Source organism: Gavia stellata, chromosome Z (assembly GCF_030936135.1).
Source record: "Gavia stellata isolate bGavSte3 chromosome Z, bGavSte3.hap2, whole genome shotgun sequence".
Lineage (NCBI taxonomy): Eukaryota > Metazoa > Chordata > Aves > Gaviiformes > Gaviidae > Gavia > Gavia stellata.
The window spans coordinates 13,557,834-13,579,183 of record NC_082637.1 but is presented as its reverse complement, the minus strand read 5'-3'; the positions used below and the strand labels follow the sequence as shown (position 1 = coordinate 13,579,183).

Genomic DNA, 21,350 nt, shown 5'->3' with positions numbered 1-21,350 from the left:
AGATGGGTCACCTGGTCATAGAAGGAGATGAGGTTGGTCAAGCAGGACCTGCCTTTCCTGAACCCGTGCTGGCTGGGCCTGATCCCTTGGTTATCCTGCACATGCCTTGTAAGCGCCCTCAAGATGAACCACTCCATAATCTTCCCCGGTACCAAGGTCAGTCTGACAGGCCTATAGTTCCCTGGAGTCCTTAAAGAGTGCATTTGTGGAGATTTCTGAAGCTTTTTTGTCCCATTGTCAGACTCGTATTATTGAACAACAGCTAATTAAACTGCAGTTAAAAAAATTTGCAGAGACCTATTGTTTCATTTAATAGCCATAAGCATTGAATTCTAGTTCAGTACCTCGCAGAAACATGCAAACGGCAGTGATGGACTGGCACACAGAGAAAATAACTTTAGGACAAGGAAGTGCTGCCATTTATACATTGTGAATCCTTTCCAAAATTCTCCCCTCTCCACACTGCCCTTCAATAATAGCAGCAGCTTCTTTAAATAACAGCCCATTTGAACACTTGCTCTTGTGGAAAGTGCAGTACATGAATGAATCCTATCCCCTCCTGAAAAGGGTCTCCTTGAAAACCCTTTTTTGTTAGTTTAAGTGGGATTTAAATGATCAAATTCCAAACTGTAAAGCACTGTTCTGTTGTTTAAGGAAGCTGGTCAAAAAAAACCTATCTGGCAGAACAAGACTACAATGGCAGAGCCAGATTTCCAGATAGGTTCTATTACAAGTGTGCTTGGCAATAGCCTGTGCTGTGTAAGTGGGAGCAACAATGGGACTGTGTCAACTTCTGCCAAAGGTGGATTTGCTCCATGGCCTTAAAACTGATTTATTGTTTTTAGAAAGGACTGAATCAGAGGCAGGGTGGTGGTGTGGAAAGTCAGGCAAGTCTTAAAAAACTAATTTCATTACTCTGACGATATTTTTTTAATACTTTAAAGAGGTACTGCTGGAGAGTTAAACCTCCTGATGAAAATCTCCAAATACTACCTCTTAAGAATTTTACTGGTACCTAGACCTCATTAATTTAAGCATCTCTATTTTACTGCATGTAGGCAAGCCACAAAGAAACAGACCTATAGGACAGAAGCAAAAGAGGTCACAGGTGAAATCTAGGTGGTTATGTCCAAAACTGAGCAAGAGCTGGAGCACATCATAGTAGGACCCAGTGGAATGATGCACACAGTACTCAACAAGATAAGTAGAGAAAATCCTGGGTTCTGGTCTCTGTTCCTCTCAGTTTAAGGATTTTATATTAAGCCATTTGATTTTAAAACAAAAATTTAGAAGTACCTCTTTAAGCCTGAAAAATTAGAGTCCTCTCCACCTTCTGTTTAAAATAATGTACTGTATTACTATATTTCAAACAAAGATCTAGGCAGTATCAAGGATTTTGTTTGTAGGGTTATTAACAAAAAGAATGAAAAAGAAAAGAGCTTAAATGAAACGTGCCACACATTAAAGGAACAGATAATGACAGACCTAACAAACCTGTACTGCAACATGTAATTGTTTCTCCCTTTTTGCTTTCAAGCACATTTCAAAGTCTTTAATCACATTATGCATGTTGTTATATAATTTAATCCATCTTGTTCTTCTGGCTAGTCACCTTCAGCCTAATTATGTAAACAAATGCATCAATATATACTCACAGGGATCAACAGACCACTCATCCAAAGAGCTCCCTTCCCACATGGCACTGCAGACCCCTTTCTAAAATGTAACCAGCGACATCTGAGCATGATGGTGGCCAGTTGTCCCAAAAAGACCTCTCCAGATTGTGTTTTCCCAGCATGAGAGTCTCCCATGTTATAGATGAGGTAGGTGACAAACTATTACCATGCTTCTGCTGGACACTAACAGACCTCAGTGCTGGGCTGCAGCAGGGTCTATGCCTCTAAGCAGAGTTTCTGAGATAGGGCAAAACAGCTATGTTAGGCACCCAGAATCACTGTGCAGGAGTGAAGTCCTGGTGTCACACTGCAAACATTGGAGAGACAAGGCTACTTATAGAAAAATGATGGCTGTACTTCATTTTGCATACACTAAAAAAAGACTTTGAAGAAGAAAAAGTGCAATCAAAACACTGCCCATTATTAATAAGCAATGCTGGACCACATTTCTGGGTCATGATACTCGTTGGTAGCTATGTCGCTCCAGATCAGTGTCATTGTTTCTACATCTGTCAGTCTCTATCTTTCAAAACTGAGACAGAAATAACCTGAGCAGGTCTGCTAAGTTTCCCAAAGCCCTGGAAACAGAATGAGAGTTGACACACTGTATTTCTGTATCACACCAATACTATTTTTCTTCATTCTCTCTCAAGCTTTCTTTTAAACTACTACATAGAAATAACTAAAAAAGTGAATGACAATTAAATAAGCAGATGGAACAAGCACAAGCAGAGATTTCATAGCATTAATTCACATTTGTTCCAAGCAATTAAAAGAAGTACTTGTATCTGCATTATTAGTAACAACACCAGTAATACAAATATACAGTCAACAACTTCTTCGTAGATGCAAATAAAGAGGAAAGAAGGGGAATTTTGTAGTGTATCCCTGTAAAGCTGAAAATCATTGCACCAGATCCCCAGTTACAACAATCCTATTTCTTAGAGTTAAGAGGCCTGTAGGTACTCATTGATAATTTCTGTCTTGGTTAGTTCCCTAGAAAAACTCATAGTATCAAATTATATATGAAACTTGCAAACTAGGTGTTACACTGGATACAGTGCAGCTTAAGAATCTAGCTCTGAAGTTATGTTAACTGTAAGAACATGACATGCTAAACATAGCTGTAATTCAGAAGATTCAATGGAAGTCATGCTTTGATTATGTTCAAAACACATGTATGCAACTTTTTAAAATTAAAAACAAAGTGTGGAGAAAGCCCACTTGAAGGAATTAAGAGGACTTGGACTTCTGCAGGAAGAAGTTGCAGGTCATTATGAGTCACTGCCATCATTCAGTTTCCTCAGATGCAGAAGAGAAATAGAGCAGATGTAGGAAACTGAAACAGACCAAGCAAGAAGCAGAGCGTGACTCAATAAATGTAACCCAGAGGTAATTCATTAGAACTTACTATGTGGTATAAACTGCCTTGTGCAGCCTCTCCCAAGACTAGAAACTGTCTTCCTTTCTCCCCATCTATCCAGAATTTTATGAAGGCTTCGGTTCTGTCACGGGATGCCTATTTCTCATTTATCCATTTAATCATCTTTCTATGCCCTAAGAAAGAAAGTTTAAGGATAGCAATCTCTTAGCTGTAATTTTCTTACTGGAATCTTTTATATTCCAGAATTCAGAATGTTCACAGGACAACATGAGGAAGAACAGAAGAAGAAAATGCTTTGTATGAAATATATTGAGACTGCAAAAGGAATCTCATTCACACAAAACTTTCATTGCCAAGCTTCAATCAAAACAAGGAACAGTTGCACAAATTATTAGCATCTGCAAGATTTTACAACTCAGTCACCATAGTTTCAGTTCAAACTAACCCATTAGAAAGAAAATTCATCTTAATTTCTATGTCATTAAACTAATGTCCATGGGAAAAAACAGCCCCAAAGATCAGCGCCTTTTGGAGTGTGCAATCTGCAGTGTGCCATGAAATTCCTGAGTCCCAAAACACCCTGTCCTAAAATGGCCCCAATCTACCCAGCAATCCAGCTTCAAGTTACCTCAATGGGTTCGTGATTCTGAAGTGGCATTTGAAATGTAGAATTACAAATATAGACTACCAGAAAGGAGCTTTCCAGAATGTACTGTGTTTCAGATGAAAAAGAAAACTTCATTTCTAAGATGATCACTGGTTCTTAATTCATGTAAGTGGTATACTTATCCAAGGCTGTTTTTTCCCCTCCCTTGTGCTTAAATCCCAAGTTTAAGTTGGACTTACGCAGTTTTGCCCTCGCTGTCTTGTTTGGTGGCACTGGCTCCCTTTTTACCCAGCAATGAAGCCACTTTCTCAGCATCGCCATTCTCCACTGCCTGCAGCAGCCGATCATCATTCTTATTCCACTCATTGGTCTGGAGTAAAAGAAAAAGAAGGGAGAAATATTATTAGTACCAGCACTGTGTCCAGGCTCTCCTGAATGATCCTGCACACATATATCACCATTGAAAGCTGAAACAAAGGCCCAACCCAAAGAAATGGCACAGAGAAAGCCGCATAAATGTAATTTGCAAGCTGTGCAGCACAGGTTCCCAAGGACTTAATGGCTCAAGCCAGAGCCTAAGCAATCACTTGAGATGACCTCTAACATGAAAACTCTGTAGAATAGTAGTGCAGGAGAAAAATCCATTTGTTCTTACTGTATTTAAAAAAGTTCTCCTTCATTTGTCTAGTCCTGGTTTCTATTTTGGAGCTGCACTGGCCCCATCAGACCTTCATCACATACATCATGTGGATAAGCAATGAGGTACCTGAGCTGATTCACACCCCACCCTAACAACACAGGCCAGCCAAAACTTCCCATATTTAAGGTTTTTCCCAGCTTACACTTTGTAGAGAGTAACAAGTTAAGAGACTGCCCTTTGCAGACTGTAACTAGCTTTACTGAGCTTTTATCCTCCATGTTTGTCTTTAAAACAAGCAAATCAACCACACAGATAGATGGCATATCCTTAGTGCTGCTGAAAGAAAGGATGACCACCCTGTATTTAAATCTTTCCAAACTTAATCCACTAAGTCTTTTTGATCTTTCTTATCAGCTGAATCAGGGAAAGGGCACTACTTCCTAAGGTGATGACTCTCCCATCCCCTCTGAACTCTCAGGACATGGCCTGTTTCCTTACCAGACCTCCAAGCTGGATCTAGCAAGATACTAAGAAAACAGATGACATTTAACCTTCTGTATCCCATGTGATCACAGCAAAACAAGAGCTGGAAAAGGAGTGAAAGTTGCATCCATGCCTTCTAGTCTGGACCGACAACAGGGTTCAGTCTCCAGAAAGAGCACTCTGGTGCAATTAAAAACTGGATTTGAATTAGTGTTAGCACCCTGCTACACTCAGGAGAGTTATCTTCAACAGATTATGGCTTTCTCTTTGACATCAGTCAGCTCACCTCCAGCATGACATGATTAGCACGTGACTTCTAAACAACTTTTGGAATCATTAAATTCTTACTAATACACTCCTTGAGAAATACTCAACTTAAAAAAACCCACTTTGTCCTGATGCTCTATACAGACGTTTTTGCCCCCAGCTGAACAAAAAATTCGATGCTTCTCTGTCTGGACTTTTGAAGAAAAGTGTACGAGGTGCACACTGATATGATGAACTAACTCCACAGGCTGTGCACACAACCTGAAAACCAGAATAGGAGGAAAGTGTTCCAGGTTACTATTTATTTAAAAAACAAATCAAAAGAACATTAGGGATAGTGCAGTCTGAGCAGGAGAGCAGACAGGAGTTGAAAGAACAGCACCTGGAACCAAGAGTATGAATGGCAGCTCTGTCAAAGGAAGTGGCATGCAGAAGAAAAAGAGCAACTGCAGCCTGTTATGGCAGTGGTATGACTGGTGGGTAAATGCATATCAAGCAGGTTATATTCTTTATTCTTATAGCACCGGAATAAACCTCTGTAGACTCTAGTGCATTAATTACATCCGGAAAAAAAAGTTTCCCCTAGCAATATTTAGACTGCATGACAATGAGTGGCCAGCCAAGCAGCAGGCTCCACCCAAAATGAAACTCGTTGCATAGTCCTCATTTGAGGAATTTCATGCTTTAAAGAGAGCCTATTATCAAAAGCAGATGTTAAAAAAAAGTATTTTACTTGTAAATAAAGTCCTTTAAAGTTAACACTGTCTGACAGCATATTATGCCTTTTGTTTTGGAGTTTGTGCTGTTTATGTGTTTTTTATTATTCAGTCATATAAGATATTTAAATGTAGGATATTTGATGAATCACCCTTACCCACAAATCACCAAGATGACTGTAAAGCATTGGTAGCACCTAACTCGTGCACGTTTTGGGTTTTTTTTCCTGTTTTAAATTTTGGAAAAGAAACAAGGAGATGGCAGGTAACGTAGTAACTACACACCCCTCACACACACCCACACATCTAACCCAATATTAACGCATACTTTGAAAAAGAAATACAACACCTAATTTAGATTTTCTCATGACCTGAAATAAACAGTTTACTTCTGAAACATGAAACAGAATAAGCTACAAGAAAATGTTAAGATTAAGGCCTGCTGAAAATCCTTGGCAGAACAGCTTTCAGAAGAGCATTCAGCTTTTTAGTACAAAAATGGCCACATCTTCAAGAAGCAGTTTCATGAATATTCAATATTCAGCCATTAAATTGAAACATTATTGACATATAATCCAATATCCAGTGTTTTGGTATAAGCAAAGAAGCACACTAATCCCAAATTTAAGAAAGAACTGAGATCAAGAATCAATTTGCCTTTGAGAAGCTACTGTGATAACTCTATTCCCCTCTATAATTAAACTATCATTAATCAAGATTACCCAGACCCCAGAGAAACTAACACAGCGGGGTCCCAAATTACCCCTCAGTATTTACCTAGTGTGGAAGCTGCATTTAGGAGATATACAGGAATTGAATGGGGAAGCCTGGAGTGTTCTGAAAGTGATTCTGATGTTGCAGAATGATGCCATGTTCATGCTAATAGTAAACCATTTTACGACACATGGTCTTAGTCTCTTACAAGAACAGAGACTTGAATTCATCTTTACTATACTTTTCAACCACACCCTTTTTGATAACAGAAAATACACACACACACACAATTAAAGAAAGGTTCAACAATGCCTCATTTAAAAATTGTTTCCTACTTACCTGTACAGCTAAACAGATTCCCTCATATTTAGCAGCTTAACAGAACCAAACTTGGACAAACTGTTAAGTAACGAAGTCTCTCACAGGGACCCTGAAAACACTCAGTTCTATCAGATCCACCTCAGTGTCAAGGAAAGGCTATCAGTGTACATTTCCTTATTTTTTCACACAAAGCTGGTAATTCTTTTTCCTGCTTAGAGGAAAGTGGTAGGGCCTGAAGGCTAGGATAGGTAGATCTATATCTGGCAGTCATTTTAGACCCCTGTTTTCAGTTCTATAGCTAATTAGCGTCTCTTCTTCTAAGCACTGTGACTCAGAGTTGTCAAAGGAATGAATAATTTTAGAGACTGACATAAACCTAATCTGCTTATTAGTTCTTTCAATTGCATGTTTTCAGATTTCCTTACTGATGCTATAACATCTTTAACACTACTGTACCAACAATTTTGTTTTGCTTCTGGAAAACAAAAGAATACATGTAGTTTCCCTTCATCATTGTGCAGCAGAGTTATGCTCATTTATAAACTACAATAGCTGTGTTCTATGCAAGATGCTTAAAAGCCATCATGCTGTATTGCCCATATAAAAGTTACGCATCTTTTCACTAAAGCAATGAAGATTTCATTCTAGGGCATCAATAAACATGTCATTATTGTAGATGAAATGTCAATTTTATATTCAAGCTCTCTCAAAATTATACACATTTAACTACAATGCAAGTTATATAAATCTATTTACAGACCTAATTTTATTATCAAAATGAAATTAGGGATAAATCTGTCCACACAGAAGAAACAACTATGCAGGAATCAACTGTTGCTCGACTATTCCTCTGACAACATTGAACTGTTTTTTTCTTCCCCACTGTCCTCAAAACAGCAGCATTGTACAATGCATTCCAGAAGCTAAAAGGTACAGCTAATAAAATAAATGGCATGCAATGGACTCCATTCCAATACGGAATTGTAGCCCTACTACCTGTCCTCTTCAGGAAAAAAAAATCTGGAAGGAAAGAGAATACACATGACACCCAGAAGGACACTGTACCCAGAACCTGGCAACCAAGTAGGAGGCATTTAAGTCAGCAGGGCTCTCACAGTGCCTCATGTAATCAAAAATTCCACAGCCACTGCTGCCCAGAGCAGATCAGAAAAAACAGATCTCTGAACAGAGGCAGTGACTGTTGCATTACATACCATTTCTCAATCTCTTGAAGTATTAGCCTGTTTTTGACCCCAAAAGTCACACTTATCATCAAGTATCCACCAAAGATTTGTGAGGTAACTTCTGCTGGGACGATGCAAAACATGGGTACTCCCAGCTATGGTTAATATCATTCAGTGTAAAAGCCATGCACCCGCTGCATCAAGCTTCCTCCACCCCATTCACAGAATCACAGTACAACAGGGATTGGAAGGGACCTCTGGAGATCATCTAGTCCAACGCCCTCGCCAGGTTCACCTAGAGCAGATTGCACAGGAGTATCTCCAGAGAAGGAGACTTCACAACCTCTCTGGGCAGCTTGTTCCAGTGCTCTACCACCCTCAAAGCAAAGAAGTTCCTCCTCATGTTTAGATGGAACTTCCTATGACCAAGTTTGTGCCCGTTACCTCTTCTCCTGTCACTGGGCACCACTGAAAAAAGACTGGCCCCATCCTCCTGGCACCCGCCCCTTCAGTATTTATAAGCATTTATAAGATCCCTCCCTCAGTCTTCTCTTCTCCAGACTAAAAAGACCCAAGTCCCTCAGCCTTTCCTCACAAGAAAGATGTTCCAGTCCCCTAATCAGCTTTGTAGCCCTTTGCTGTACCCTCTCCAGCAGTTCCCTGTCCTTCATGAAGCGAGGAGCCCAGAAATGGACACAGTACTCCAGATGCGGCCTCACCACGGCAGAGGAGAGGGGGAGGATAACCTCCCTCGACCTGCTAGCCACACTCTTCTTGATGCACCCCAGGATGCCACTGGCCTTCTTGCCCACATGGGCACATTGCTGGCTCATGGTCATCCTGTTGTCCACCAGAACCCCAAGGTTGCTTTCCACAGAGCTGCTTTCCAGCAGGTCAGCCCCGAACCTGTACTGATGCATGGGGTTACTCCTCCCCAGGTGCAGTACCCTACATTTGCCTTTGTTGAATTTCATAAGGTTCCTCTCTGCCCAACTCTCCAGCCTGTCCAGGTCACGCTGAATGGCAGCGCAGCCTTCCAATGTGTCTGCCACTCCTCCCAGTTTTCTGCCATCAGCAAAGTTGCTGAGGGCACACTCTATCCCTTCACCCAGGTCATTGATGAATATATTGAACAGGACTGGACCCAGTACTGTCCCTTGGGGAACACCACTTGTTACAGACCTCCAGCTCGACTCTGTGCCACTAATCACAACCCTCTGAGCTCTATGTATCAGCCAGTTTTCAATCCAATTCCACCTATCCAGGCAGCCCAAACATTTCTGTAATGCCCCTTCTTCAGCTGCCGCAGTGCCACATCCTGCCCCCCTCTATCACAAGGCTCCTCAGCACTCACCCGTTGCTTTTATCTACACCCACTGACTAAACTTCCACATTTCATCCAAGTAGCACGGCACCATCCACCAAATAGCCTTTGGGAAGTTTCAGTCCTGTTACTACCACTCTTTCAGGTAGTATAAATGAATGTTTCCTCTTATGTCAGAGATGCCTAGACATGCACCATTCTGAGCAAACCCATGTAGGGCACATCAAACTGAAGGTTAACACAGAGTAGCAGTAGGGTCTTCAGGAAAATCTCTTTGGTATAGCACCAGAGCAACAAAACCATCAGACCTGAGCAGCTAAGCAGGTACTTTTCATTTTGGTTTTTTGCTTCTTGTGTTGCGTGTTGCAAATATGCTGAGTAGTACAGCATGACACATGGTGCTATACATGTAGCATGCAAATAAAAAAACCTGAGCAGCTCAGTGTAAAGGTAAACACACGTGTGTAATGAACTTGGAAGAATCTGATCCTGGGAAAGACTGCAGATGTGGGGCTTCTTTATCTCCATCCCCCTCCTTCTGTAGGCCACATGCCAAACAGTTATCAACAGCCTTCCTTCAAACAATTAACATTCTGCAATAACAATGGTTTCTGAACACATGCAAAACTCAGCTGATGAAACCTGTATTTCAGCTTCACATAACAGAATCAGTACTCCACTCAGTACTTCTTCAGGTTTGGGGTGATTTTTTTTTAGCAGGGGGAAGGGTTGGTTTGCTGCTTTTTTAAAAAAATATTTATATATACTGTTCAGTTTAGGTAGCGATAATGGGCATTACGTATGAAGAGACAAAGTAAAACTAATCAAAGCTCAAGAAGTGCAGGTTTTTGGATAAAATAAGAAATTTCCAGTCATGCTTAAAAAATAGTCAATCTCTTCCTATCAACAGTAGTGTAATTATGCAGAAGATCAGACAATTCATCATCCCTAATAAACCCTAACTGCAACAATCACCTGCCATGCTGAAGCAAAGAAACTAAAAACAACAGTGACAGCTGAAGGGATGGTAAGCCAAAATCCAAACATCAGGTGGCTTAGCAGAGCTGGGTTGAAATTTCTGACTGAAATGTAACATCCCTCTCAAGCATGCTCTTTAGTCTTAATTTTCATTTTTCAGATAGGAAACTGTGCTGTATGGCCTCATTCAGATGCAACTTTCTCGTAACAAGTGCTTTCCATATTTAAACATTTAGGGACCTGAGAAAGAAATTGGCAGGGAAGAGCTACCCATGCTGAGGCTAGAAAGCCACTCCTGCCCTATGCACCGTCTGGTCAAGGTTAATGGAGTAGGGCAGAGGGCAGGAGAGAACCGATTGACTTGATTTACACCATCAGTTTATTATTAGTGATTAAAAAGGGCACGATACTCAAGCCAAATGCAGAGTGCTCACAACACCTTCAATGAGCACCCTCAAGATAGGTTGAACTCCCAAAACTGCAGCTCCATCAGCCACACACTTCGGCAGCAGTTACTGACAGTAATTGTACTGACAGTTGTTGACTGTATGTCTCCTCTAAGCTTCCTCTATGCAGAGGTTATTTCCTTTGGAAACCTAGAGATAATTCTATGGTTGCACGATACTAATAAAGTAGTCACCATACTCTTGGGGCTGAAACTGCCCAGTAAAAATCCTTCATCACAGGGATCACACACAGTGTGCTGACGAGTTGACAGATAGTTTTGAGTCCAAAGAGAAAGCCTCATATCAAACCCTATTTTTTACAATTAAAGCTTGCACTACCTATTTTACACATCGTTTTCTCTGTCACAAAATGAACATTTTCCTTTCCAGAAGAAAAGCTCAAGAATTAAAAAACATGTTTAAAAAAGGTAGCCATTCTTTTTTCATCACGACCACATCAGGATATTAAGCCTCAGCTGTCTTTGAGATTACCTGTAAATGTCATGCAAGAAATAACAACATATAACAAGAGGTGATAGTTCTACTTAGCACTTGCACACAGTGTTTTTCATGTGCAAAGACCTGAGCAAACATTAACTGGACAACAGCTTTGTTCCTTTATCTTTGGCATGTAGCCTACAGGAGATGATTTAAGTGACCTTGCATTGTTGTAAACCTACTGGAGACAGAGTTATGTTATCTCCACTGAAATCAGAACTACAGGGAAGCTGAATAGCAAATTGAAATTCCTGATAATTTCAAACTCAGCAACTCACTGTCTGAAAAGGAAAGGAATACTTAAAGGCTGGCGTCAATACTTAAAGGCTGGCGTCACAAACAATCGCATGGCAAAGACATTGAACACCACTGCATCACAAGGTCATCCACGGAAGTCCGCATGTGATGGACTTCCCAAGAGAGTCTTAAAAACAAGAACAATCCTATTGTAGGTAATGGCTTTTCTCAAAAGAATGGCTTATCTGAAAACATTATAACCCAGGAGTGAGTGGTATGTGGGTAAGTAGCCTACACCTCTCCCTGCCCTCCATCCCCAATTTAGAGATCGTATTTGCCAGTGGCAAACTTCTGTGGTGGGAGTGGAAACCTCCCTTGCAGAGGGTTGGGATTGTTGTTGAGCTCATCAGCAACAGCTTATCCACATCTGTGGCAGCAGCTCCCAGGACATTCAGAGCTTAGCAGATGCCAGAAGCTGCTGCCTCCCATGCTCCTTTCAATTGCTGTGGCTCCAGCTCTTTTCCGTACCTTTCAAAGTCTGCCCATGGAGCATATATAGCACCAGCAGCATTGCAAGCTGACCTCTGTTGCACCACACGCCACTTAGGCAGCACCCTGAAGGCCATGCCAAAAGATGCTATGTTCATTAACTTCACCACAAGTAAGGTATTGACCTCTAATTAGTCAAAAAAGCAAAGCATGACAATGGCTTTGAAAGTAATTCATAGTGATATTATCTAAATGTCACAATTGCTACAACAGAAATAGTCTTTTCCAGATTCACTTGCCCATCCATGTTCCCTATTCTAGGGGGTTGACAGCTAATAATATTAATTATATTTGCATAAGGAGACAAAACATTTGCAGCTCACAGAGCTTACACATATTTTTTCAAAGGTGGAAACAACAGCAGCAATGTGAACACTTTACAACCAGAAGTACTAAGCCATTGTCCTCCTCTTGCTTCTTGAGCTACTGTGCCTAGTTGGGGTAACTGTCCATGCAAAGTGCATAAGGTCTGTTTGACACTGGCGACTGTATTTGTGTCAGACCATGAATTCCATTTGAACTGGAGATAAAAAACACCATGGGGAGGCAGGAAGCAGTTGGGGTGAATGAACAAGGAATGGCAACAAAAGACTAAGGGTAGATTGTCAGTAAACTTTATTACCCATTCATTGGGTAGGTTCTGTAGATAAAGAAGTGATTATTATCCAAGCAAGCCATTTTTCATGCTGAACCCCAGAATAATGCAACCGAACAGCAAGTCACTCAGCAGGGCACTTCTATCAGCCAGTGAGGCTGCCCAGAAACTTTCTTAGCAAAAGGGGACTACAAGCTGTAAAATGAAAGGGTCTTTCACCAGCAGAGAAGAGGAAAGATGACCTGACTGAAATGGTCATCTGAGACTGTCGGGGGCGGGGGGCGCGGGGGGAAGAGTTGTAGGCGGGGGGGGGGGGGGGGGGGGAGTGGGGGGGTGGGGGTGGCGGGAAGAGCTGCAGAGAAAAGTAGGGTCTTTGCTTAAATTATGACTGGAATTTGCATCAGGCTATGAGCTGTGCTCCAAGAACACTCGAGGGAAATGAAAATGGAAAGAAATTCATTTAAGAGTTTGCTGGTTTGCTAAGATACTTGTGTTTCTTGTTAGTAAGTTTCCTTTTTTTTTTTTTAACAAACCTGTGTTTGATTTCACAATTTCAGTCAGGCTTTAAATGTAGAGTACCCATAAGGTCAGCACAGAGAATCAGCATAGAGAATCTGCACAGTTAATAAAGCACAGATAAGCAGCCTCTTCATAACTCAACTGCAAGATTTAGTTTCTGTAAGAGTAAGAAAGTGAAGAAGCTGAGCCCAGAAGTCTGCAAGGGAAGCCAAGAGAGCGTGACACAGTCCACCCAGACCAAGGAATACAGTTGGCCCACATCTAGTTAGCTTAGAGGCACATGGTGCAGTTCTGTGTGGGTTGGGAGGCACACACACCTCCCACAGGCTGCTCATTTCACTTCCTAGTAAAGGCTGCGATGTATTTTTCCTTCAGATACTACTTTTAAGCCCTTTAACAAGATAAAAGAAATCAACCTTTGCATTTGAGGAACAGTGAGATTTCCTGTTAACATCACATCTAGGTGCATCAGTGCTTCTATTTTCTTTTAAGCAATTACTGATGTTTTCACATAACCAATTTCATTCCAGTGGAAATAAATGAAAAGTGATGAGCTCACAGCATGCGAGGCATTGGAACAAAATAAGAAAAACTACATCTAAATCATTAGTAACATATAGCCACAGCATTGGCAGTAAGTCCAGCTACTGCCCATAGTTTATCAGGGAGGATCTGGGAAACTACAGGCCTGTCAGCCTGACCTCAGTACTGGGGAAGATTATGGAGAGGTTCATCTTGAGGGCGCTCACAGAGCACATGCAGGACAACCAAGGAATCAGGCCCAGCCAGCACAGGTTCAGGAAAGGTAGGTCCTCCTTGATCAACCTGATCTCCTATGACCAGGTGACCCGCCTGGTGGATGAGGGAAAGGCTGTGGATGTTGTCCACCTGGACTTCAGCAAAGCCTTTGACACTGTCTCCCACAGTATTCTCCTGGAGAAGCTGGCGGCTCGTGGCTTAGACAGGTGTCCTCTTTGCTATGTAAAAAACTGGCTGGATGGCCGAGCCCAGAGAGTTGTGGTGAATGGAGTGAAATCCAGCTGGCGGCCGGTCACAAGCGGTGTCCCCCAGGGCTCAGTTTTGGGGCCGGTCTTGTTTAATATCTTTATCGATGATCTGGATGAGGGGATTGAGTGCTCCCTCAGCAAGTTTGCAGACAACACCAAGCTGGGCGGAAGTGTTGATCTGCTCGAGGGTAGGAAGGCTCTGCAGAGGGATCTGGACAGGCTGGATGGATGGGCCAAGGCCAATTGTATGACGTTCAATAAGGCCAAGTGCCGGGTCCTGCACTTGGGTCACAACAACCCCAGGAAATGCTACAGGCTTGGGGAATGAGTGGCTGGAAAGCTCCCCCGCAGAAAAGGACCTGGGGGTGTTGGTCGACAGCCGGCTGAATATGAGCCAGCAGTGTGCCCAGGTGGCCAAGAGGGCCAACGGCATCCTGGCCTGTATCAGAAATAGTGTGGCAGCAGGAGTAGGGAGGTGATCGTGCCCCTGTACTCGGTGCTGGTGAGGCCGCACCTCAAATCCTGTGTTCAGTTTTGGGCCCCTCACTACAAGAAGGACATTGAGGTGCTGGAGCGTGTCCAGAGAAGGGCGACGAAGCTGGTGAGGGGTCTGGAGCACAAGTCTGATGAGGAGCGGCTGAGGGAACTGGGGTTGTTCAGTCGAGAAGAGGAGGCTGAGGGGAGACCTCATCGCTCTCTACAACTACCTGAAAGGAGGTTGCAGAGAGGTGGGTGTTGGCCTCTGCTCCCAAGTGGCAAGTGAGAGGACAAGAGGAAATGGCCTCAAGTTGCGCCAGGGGAGGTTGAGACTGGATATTAGGAAAAATTTCTTTACTGAGAGAGTGGTGAGACACTGGAATAAACTGCCCAGGGAAGTGGTGGAGTCACCATCACTGGAGGTGTTCAAGGAACATGTGGACAAGGCATTGTGGGACATGGTTTACCGGACATGGTGGTGTTAGTTGATGGTTGGACTTGATGACCTTACAGGTCTTTTCCAACCTTAGTGATTCTGTGACTGTTCTTCTGATCTTGAAATTACTCAGTAAATGTTACTAAATCTAAAATACATCTAAGGGACTACTGTTTACTGCTGGACAATGGCAGCTCTTTCTTTCAAAAAAATCCACAGGGTGTCAAAACACAGACTTAAAAAAACCATCACACTTCTCAAATGGTTATCCAAGGACCATTGAGAATGCTCAGGTTTTCCTTACACTTAAAAATATATAAACAAGAAACTGATCATCAGCATGAGATGCATGGAAAAGATTGGTTTCTAACAACATTTTAAGACTGAATAACTACTGAATCAACAGATTTTAGCTATGTCTCAAGGTCAAATAGCAACTCACATAATGCCTTTCAAGTTTTCAGGATTTCTCCTGCACAACTGCTTCACAGTCAATTGGGGAAAAGAAATCATAAGACTTAAAGTGAAATTGGCTGGACAATCCAATCTCACCTTCTATCTAACAAGTATATTTCAGTGGTAAGCAGGCTATAAGATATGGGGACAATGCCAACTATGCAAGCAAAGTTTATTTATTTGGCCATTGTGTTGACTATCTCGCATTCTTGAATACTGTGTTAGACACAATGCTCTGTGAAGATCAGAGTGTGCCTAATGACCAGGGCATACATCTGAACTCTCTGGTTAGAGACAGTGACAGGAACAGCCTGTTAGCTTTCAACATTCAATGCCATACACATACCACTTCCTTAGTGGATTGTTTTTAAATTCAGCACCACTTATTTCTTGGTATGAGTATCTGAACTGACTACATCTACCTAGATTTTTTGTAACACCCTCCAGTTTCTGTTGACTAGTAAATTTAGTCAGAGAACAGAAGTACTTGATGGATCGTCTTGCTTCCAGATGGGCAGTTGGATATCCATCATGCTGGAACCCACTCAACTGCAACATTACCTCACTTACTAGGACTGGCACTTTAGACCCATGGCTCCATCTTTCCTCCTGTCTACTGCTAAACCTCTCAAAACATTGCCTATCCTGCCACTTCTACATAGTAAGCTGGTCTTCATTAAGTTTAGAGCTGCTGCCCTTTTTTCCTCCCCATTATTCTGCAAAGGGGAACAGAGACACACAAACTAATTATTAAGTCTGCAGACAAGAAAAAAAATTCAACACCAAGCAGAATTGCACACAGTTACATTAATTGATCAGTATTACTATTGCTGTAAGATGTACTTTTAAGTACCAGACACCATGGCACCTTATTTTTCTATTACAAACGTGTACATTACAAACAGCTCACAATGAAAGCTGTTTCCTTCTTTTTTCCTCTACTAGCAAGACTAAAGTAGATTATTTGACAAAGCTCCACCATCTCAATATTCTCCACAAGTGCTAGAAAAAAATCTTAGATGGTCGTTTTTAAAACCACTTCAAATTTTTTATACCTACTAGAATGTCATTGTAGGAAGCAATACAATTTCAAAATTTGTAACAAAATATGTATTAAAATCTCAAAACTATTCAGAGTAGAAAAACAGTCTATTTATAGCTGAATTTGTCATTCTTGTAAAGGACACTGTTACAGGGTTATAGCCTTCTATTCTGAAACCCATGACAAAGCCAAACAAAACACAGTGCATACATAGAGACAAATCCCTATTCCAAGAGATTATTTTGTTTGGAGTCTTCAAGGGCTCAACTCAATCTCCAAAAGTACTTCATGACTACAAAAGAAGGCAAAAAAGTTTCACTATCTGTCTGATCTTCATGAGGCCAGTGATAGATGTTTGTGCCATGGATTGACTTCTAGATCTAGTGTTTGTCAGTATCCAAAATCAAATATTAAAGCAGCAAGCTAAGCTTAGCTGCTTTTATTTCCATGGGTGCAATGAAGGATAATCCCAGAGTCATACGAAAGTTATACCTAAGATACATTCCCAGCTGGACTTAAGAAATTGGGAAAGCAAGCAATTGTTTTGCATGAAAATAAAATCCACCTTGGCAGCCAGAGAAGAGCATGTGAGATTTTACATCACCACATCTTCCCACGTTGTTTATCCTCCACATCACATGCACTGAGAATCAGACAAGTCTTTTATGCGTCAAATTCTATACAAGGAACATCAACTGCCCACACATGGCAGGCCTTAAGTAAAAGGAGAGAAAGAGCAAGCAGGCAATCACCCTGGTTCCTTCCCTTAGGCCTCGCCTGCAGAAAGAGGTCTGTTTCTCTACGGGGATGAATAATAGCATACACAGCCCTTATGCAGATTTTCTGTTCAGCAGGCATGGATGGCCTCACCTTTCATCTGATCAGGGCCACAGTGGCACACCATCCTCCAGGCAGCCTGTGGAAACTCACTTTTGGCTGCCCCAAGCTAGTGCAGGGGTTTAACTCTTGCCTGTTTGAACAGTGACTGAGCTATCAGCTGCCTGGTGCAACCACCCCAGCTCAGTAGTAATGGACCAGTATACACATAAGTAACCCTCCCATTCTCATCTGAATATTCTTATCCATGTTTGATTTAATAGAGCTCAAAGTGCTATCACTACAGTGCTCTTGCTAATCTGGACACCCTGCATCTCACCAAATGTGCTAGAATTAGTCACACAAGATGACTGAAGTCTCAAACAGACTTTTTTTTTTTAAATTAAAGATTCACTTGGCTCCTATTAGTTATATCGAGGCTGGATTGTATTTGCATGCCACAGTCACCAAGTTAACTCTTATCAGGGATAAGTGCTGCTAATGGTTTGCCTGTTGTAGTCTTGATCCCCCTCGGTGAGGAATACTGTTGCTGCTACATTGAGAAACCCTACTTCGGGTTGCCTGGCTTATATTCTGATTTCTTCACAAGATCCACGAACATTTTCTATAATAAGAGAGGTCAGCAGCTCAACAACCTAGAGATTTTTATCTTCCCAGTACAAAGCCACTGTGAATTAAACATCTACAATTAAAAGATACACAAAGCATAAAATCCTGAAGGGCAGTACAGTGCCCAGAGTTTCTCTGGAGACGAAGCACACAATCCCTTGTAAAGTAAGTGGGCCTGCTGTGTTACCAGCCCCTTTCCCATCATCAAAAACATTCCTGTTACAGCCATAACCTCTTTGTCAGGGTCCATGGAGGGGCTGACATGAGAGAGAAATGCCTAGTAATAATATCAATCTTACAAAACATTTCCCTAAAGTCACCCTCCCCATTTGGTGCTTCCAAGTAGAGTGACCTGACAAATATCCCTAGTCACACTCCCCGTCACGTTCTGTTTACTCTACATACGTTTCAAAGATTGAGACTGCACACCAAGGCTACGCTGGATTCTGTGGAGTGCATCTAATGCAACAACTATGAATGAATAACTGCTGAATTCAGACTGCTCCCAGGAGCAAATGGCCAGTCAGCAGCGAGGTAATTGTCATCCTTTTCAAAACATGCTTTTCAATAATTTATGTGAAAGGGTGGAGTGAGAGAGGGAGAGCAAGGATTTGTAACAGGTTTTAAGTCTTCCAGGAAGAAGAGATAACACCTAAGAGCTTTGTGAGTCATGACAAAAAGGCAAAGAATGTGTGTTTGTTGTTTTTTTGGTTTCTTTTAGGAATCCACATCACGTACCTTTGGGGTTCCCTTCCATCTCATGAGATAGGAAACCCAAAATAACATACAAGCATCTTTTTTGCATCTTCTAACAGCACGTTTAACAGATTCAGTTAATAACTGCAAAGGTTTATACAAATAAGCTGAAAATGGGGTAGTTTTCATTGCCAGAAACAGGTTTCCAAATTTTATGGGTTAAAAAAGCCAATAAATTTAACAGTCTTTTGAAGATGCTGGTATAATCCTTCCAAAACTGAAGAGAACAGATGACTCAACCATATGGCCAAGTTCCACTAAAATTCTGTCTTGTAATCATAAAATATGATGTAATGTAGTTGGGTCCCAGAAGGAAAGGCGTTAGACATATGTGACATGCACAAGCATTCCCCAGATCCATTTGGCTAGCTATTTTAAAAAGGTATTACACAAATAAGCAGGGTTTTTTAGAAGTCTCCAATATAAATATTCTTAAGCCTTCTCTTGGAAAAGAAATGGGTACTGCTCTTAAAATCTATTTTAATGCATCAATCATTGTTACAAACACTGCTCAGCTAAATAGGTATAATGAACTACTTACTTGTTACACCTTTCTGCAGCAAGGCAGCTTTAAAGAAGTTTGCCTTTATAAACTTTGAAAGCAATCTGTGGTTTATTACTACTTCACACTTAATAAACATTAAAATGCTAGAAAAAAAGCGTTTAAAGGACTATTTGCAAATCAAAAAAGCTTCTCTTAAAAATATCTAGGAAAAGAAAAGAATACACATGCACTAAGTGGCAAAGAATATTATTTTCTGCATTATATAAAGGTTGAATGAAAAAAACTGCTGAGAAGGAAATCAGAGCCATCAACTGTAAACAGGCAAAATACTCTTCAATTCATCAATTACCCAAATACGCACAACAGAAGTCATCAATACCTCCATTATTCAAATGTTTCACATAATCACTTGGAATTAATGGTAATCATTCAGTACATTTTTATCACTCTAGTCCTTATTATATTCAGGGCGCCATTTAAGAAGGTATGCACAGATGCCTTAACTAAGCATGTAATGTCTTAACAGTTCTATAAAAAAACCTCTACTTTTTACTGTAGGTAGTTTACATGCACCTACAACTTAAGTCAGGCTACCAGAAAAATATACTGATTCCACCAATAAATGAAAGGAAAAATGACAAGCAGTAATAGTTTAATTTCTCATAGTGACAAAACTGGCAAGGGAAAATTACTGGGGACTGAGATGTAACTACTCCAAAGCCTTTCTAAAAACATCATGTTACAATTCCCCTCCATATAATAATACCTTGCACTGAAACAGAGACAGGGCCCTGGCAGCCACTAAAAGAGCATACACTGAGTATCCTTTTCCATAAAAGCGTGCAACTTAACCACATCAACATAAAAGTTTAGAGAAGCAGCAGAAACCAAGAAGCCAAGTCACTACACAAGTGAGCCAGGAAAAGCACCCATGTTTCCTGACTCCCAGTCCAGCCCCTATGAAATCAAAGTGTTAGGAATCATCAGGTAAAGCACAAAGAAGAAAACAGAATAACTATGGACTGTACAGCAACTGTACATTCAAGCTGTTCACCAATATGCCACATTGGTCTCTTTGTCTAAAATGGCATTAGAGCTGGAAAAGTCTCAGGATTGCAAAGATGATCCAAAACAGCATCTGTATGAAGAACGAATAGGTTGCCTCAGCCTCAAAAGAGAGGCAAGTTAAGGTAGATACAAAGTCGATAAAAATCAGTAATACGGGGAAGGTGGCTGGGGATCAACTGTTCAGTGTCTTTTCCAGCACACTGGGGGACCATCACATGAAACTGCAACCAGGTCAAAACCAAACAATAGAAAGTCTACAGCAGACTTGGGGAACTCCTTTCAAAGGATGTTGCAGATGCAGTAAGTCTATTTGGGTTCAAGGAGGGACTGATCATATGTTATGTAGAAAGATTCACTACAGATTTGGAAGAGAGATTCATTCAAACCACTAGGAATGAGTTTCCATGTTCAGGAAATTGCTTGAGCTGAAAATAATCAGCAGCTAGTAAAGTATTATGTAGAAGTGTCATACATACTTGTTCAGTGCTTGCTCTTCCCTAGATGTGCACTGGCAGGCACTCCTGAGAGCAAAAGACTAGGAACCCTCAATCTGAACCAGTAATCGCTCTTCTGTTCTTAACAGAAATCTGGTCAGATTTCAGAAGGAACAGAAATCCGTTCCTTTTTACGCCACAGCTCCTATTCCCTCTCCTGCTCTGCAGAACAAAAATCAATGACATACTGGTGTCCACACAGCCTGATGGGCACCAGGACTCGGTCACGCTAGAAACGCTGCCCTAAAGAAGCAGCTAACCACACATGATGACACTGCTTTTCTGCAGTAATGAGATGGAAAGTAGAAACAAAAAAACAGCATTGCTACCCCTCATCTGTGCTTCACCTCACCAACAAGCATAATCCTAAGAAAGGAACCCCTGTGCTCAAGCAATCTGTATGCTATCTCTTAGTGATTTCTTAGCTCCTCAGGTATCCAAAGATAATTAAGAAAAGCAAGGCAGTAATGTTGAATTCAGCAGGCCAGCTCTATATCACCAGCCCAACATTTTTTAGATGACTGC

General features: G+C 41.3%; 1 protein-coding gene across 3 annotated transcripts in view; it reads right to left on the bottom strand.

The window, feature by feature from the left end:
* The window catches only part of RAI14 (retinoic acid induced 14), a 90,867-nt gene that overhangs the window by 32,356 nt on the left and 37,161 nt on the right, over positions 1–21,350 (bottom strand). For all 3 annotated transcript variants that reach the window (XM_059833605.1, XM_059833606.1, XM_059833607.1), the window contains exon 3: positions 3,907–4,037. In XM_059833605.1, coding sequence (XP_059689588.1) covers positions 3,907–4,037 — 131 coding nt within the window. The remainder of the gene's footprint in view (positions 1–3,906; positions 4,038–21,350) is intronic.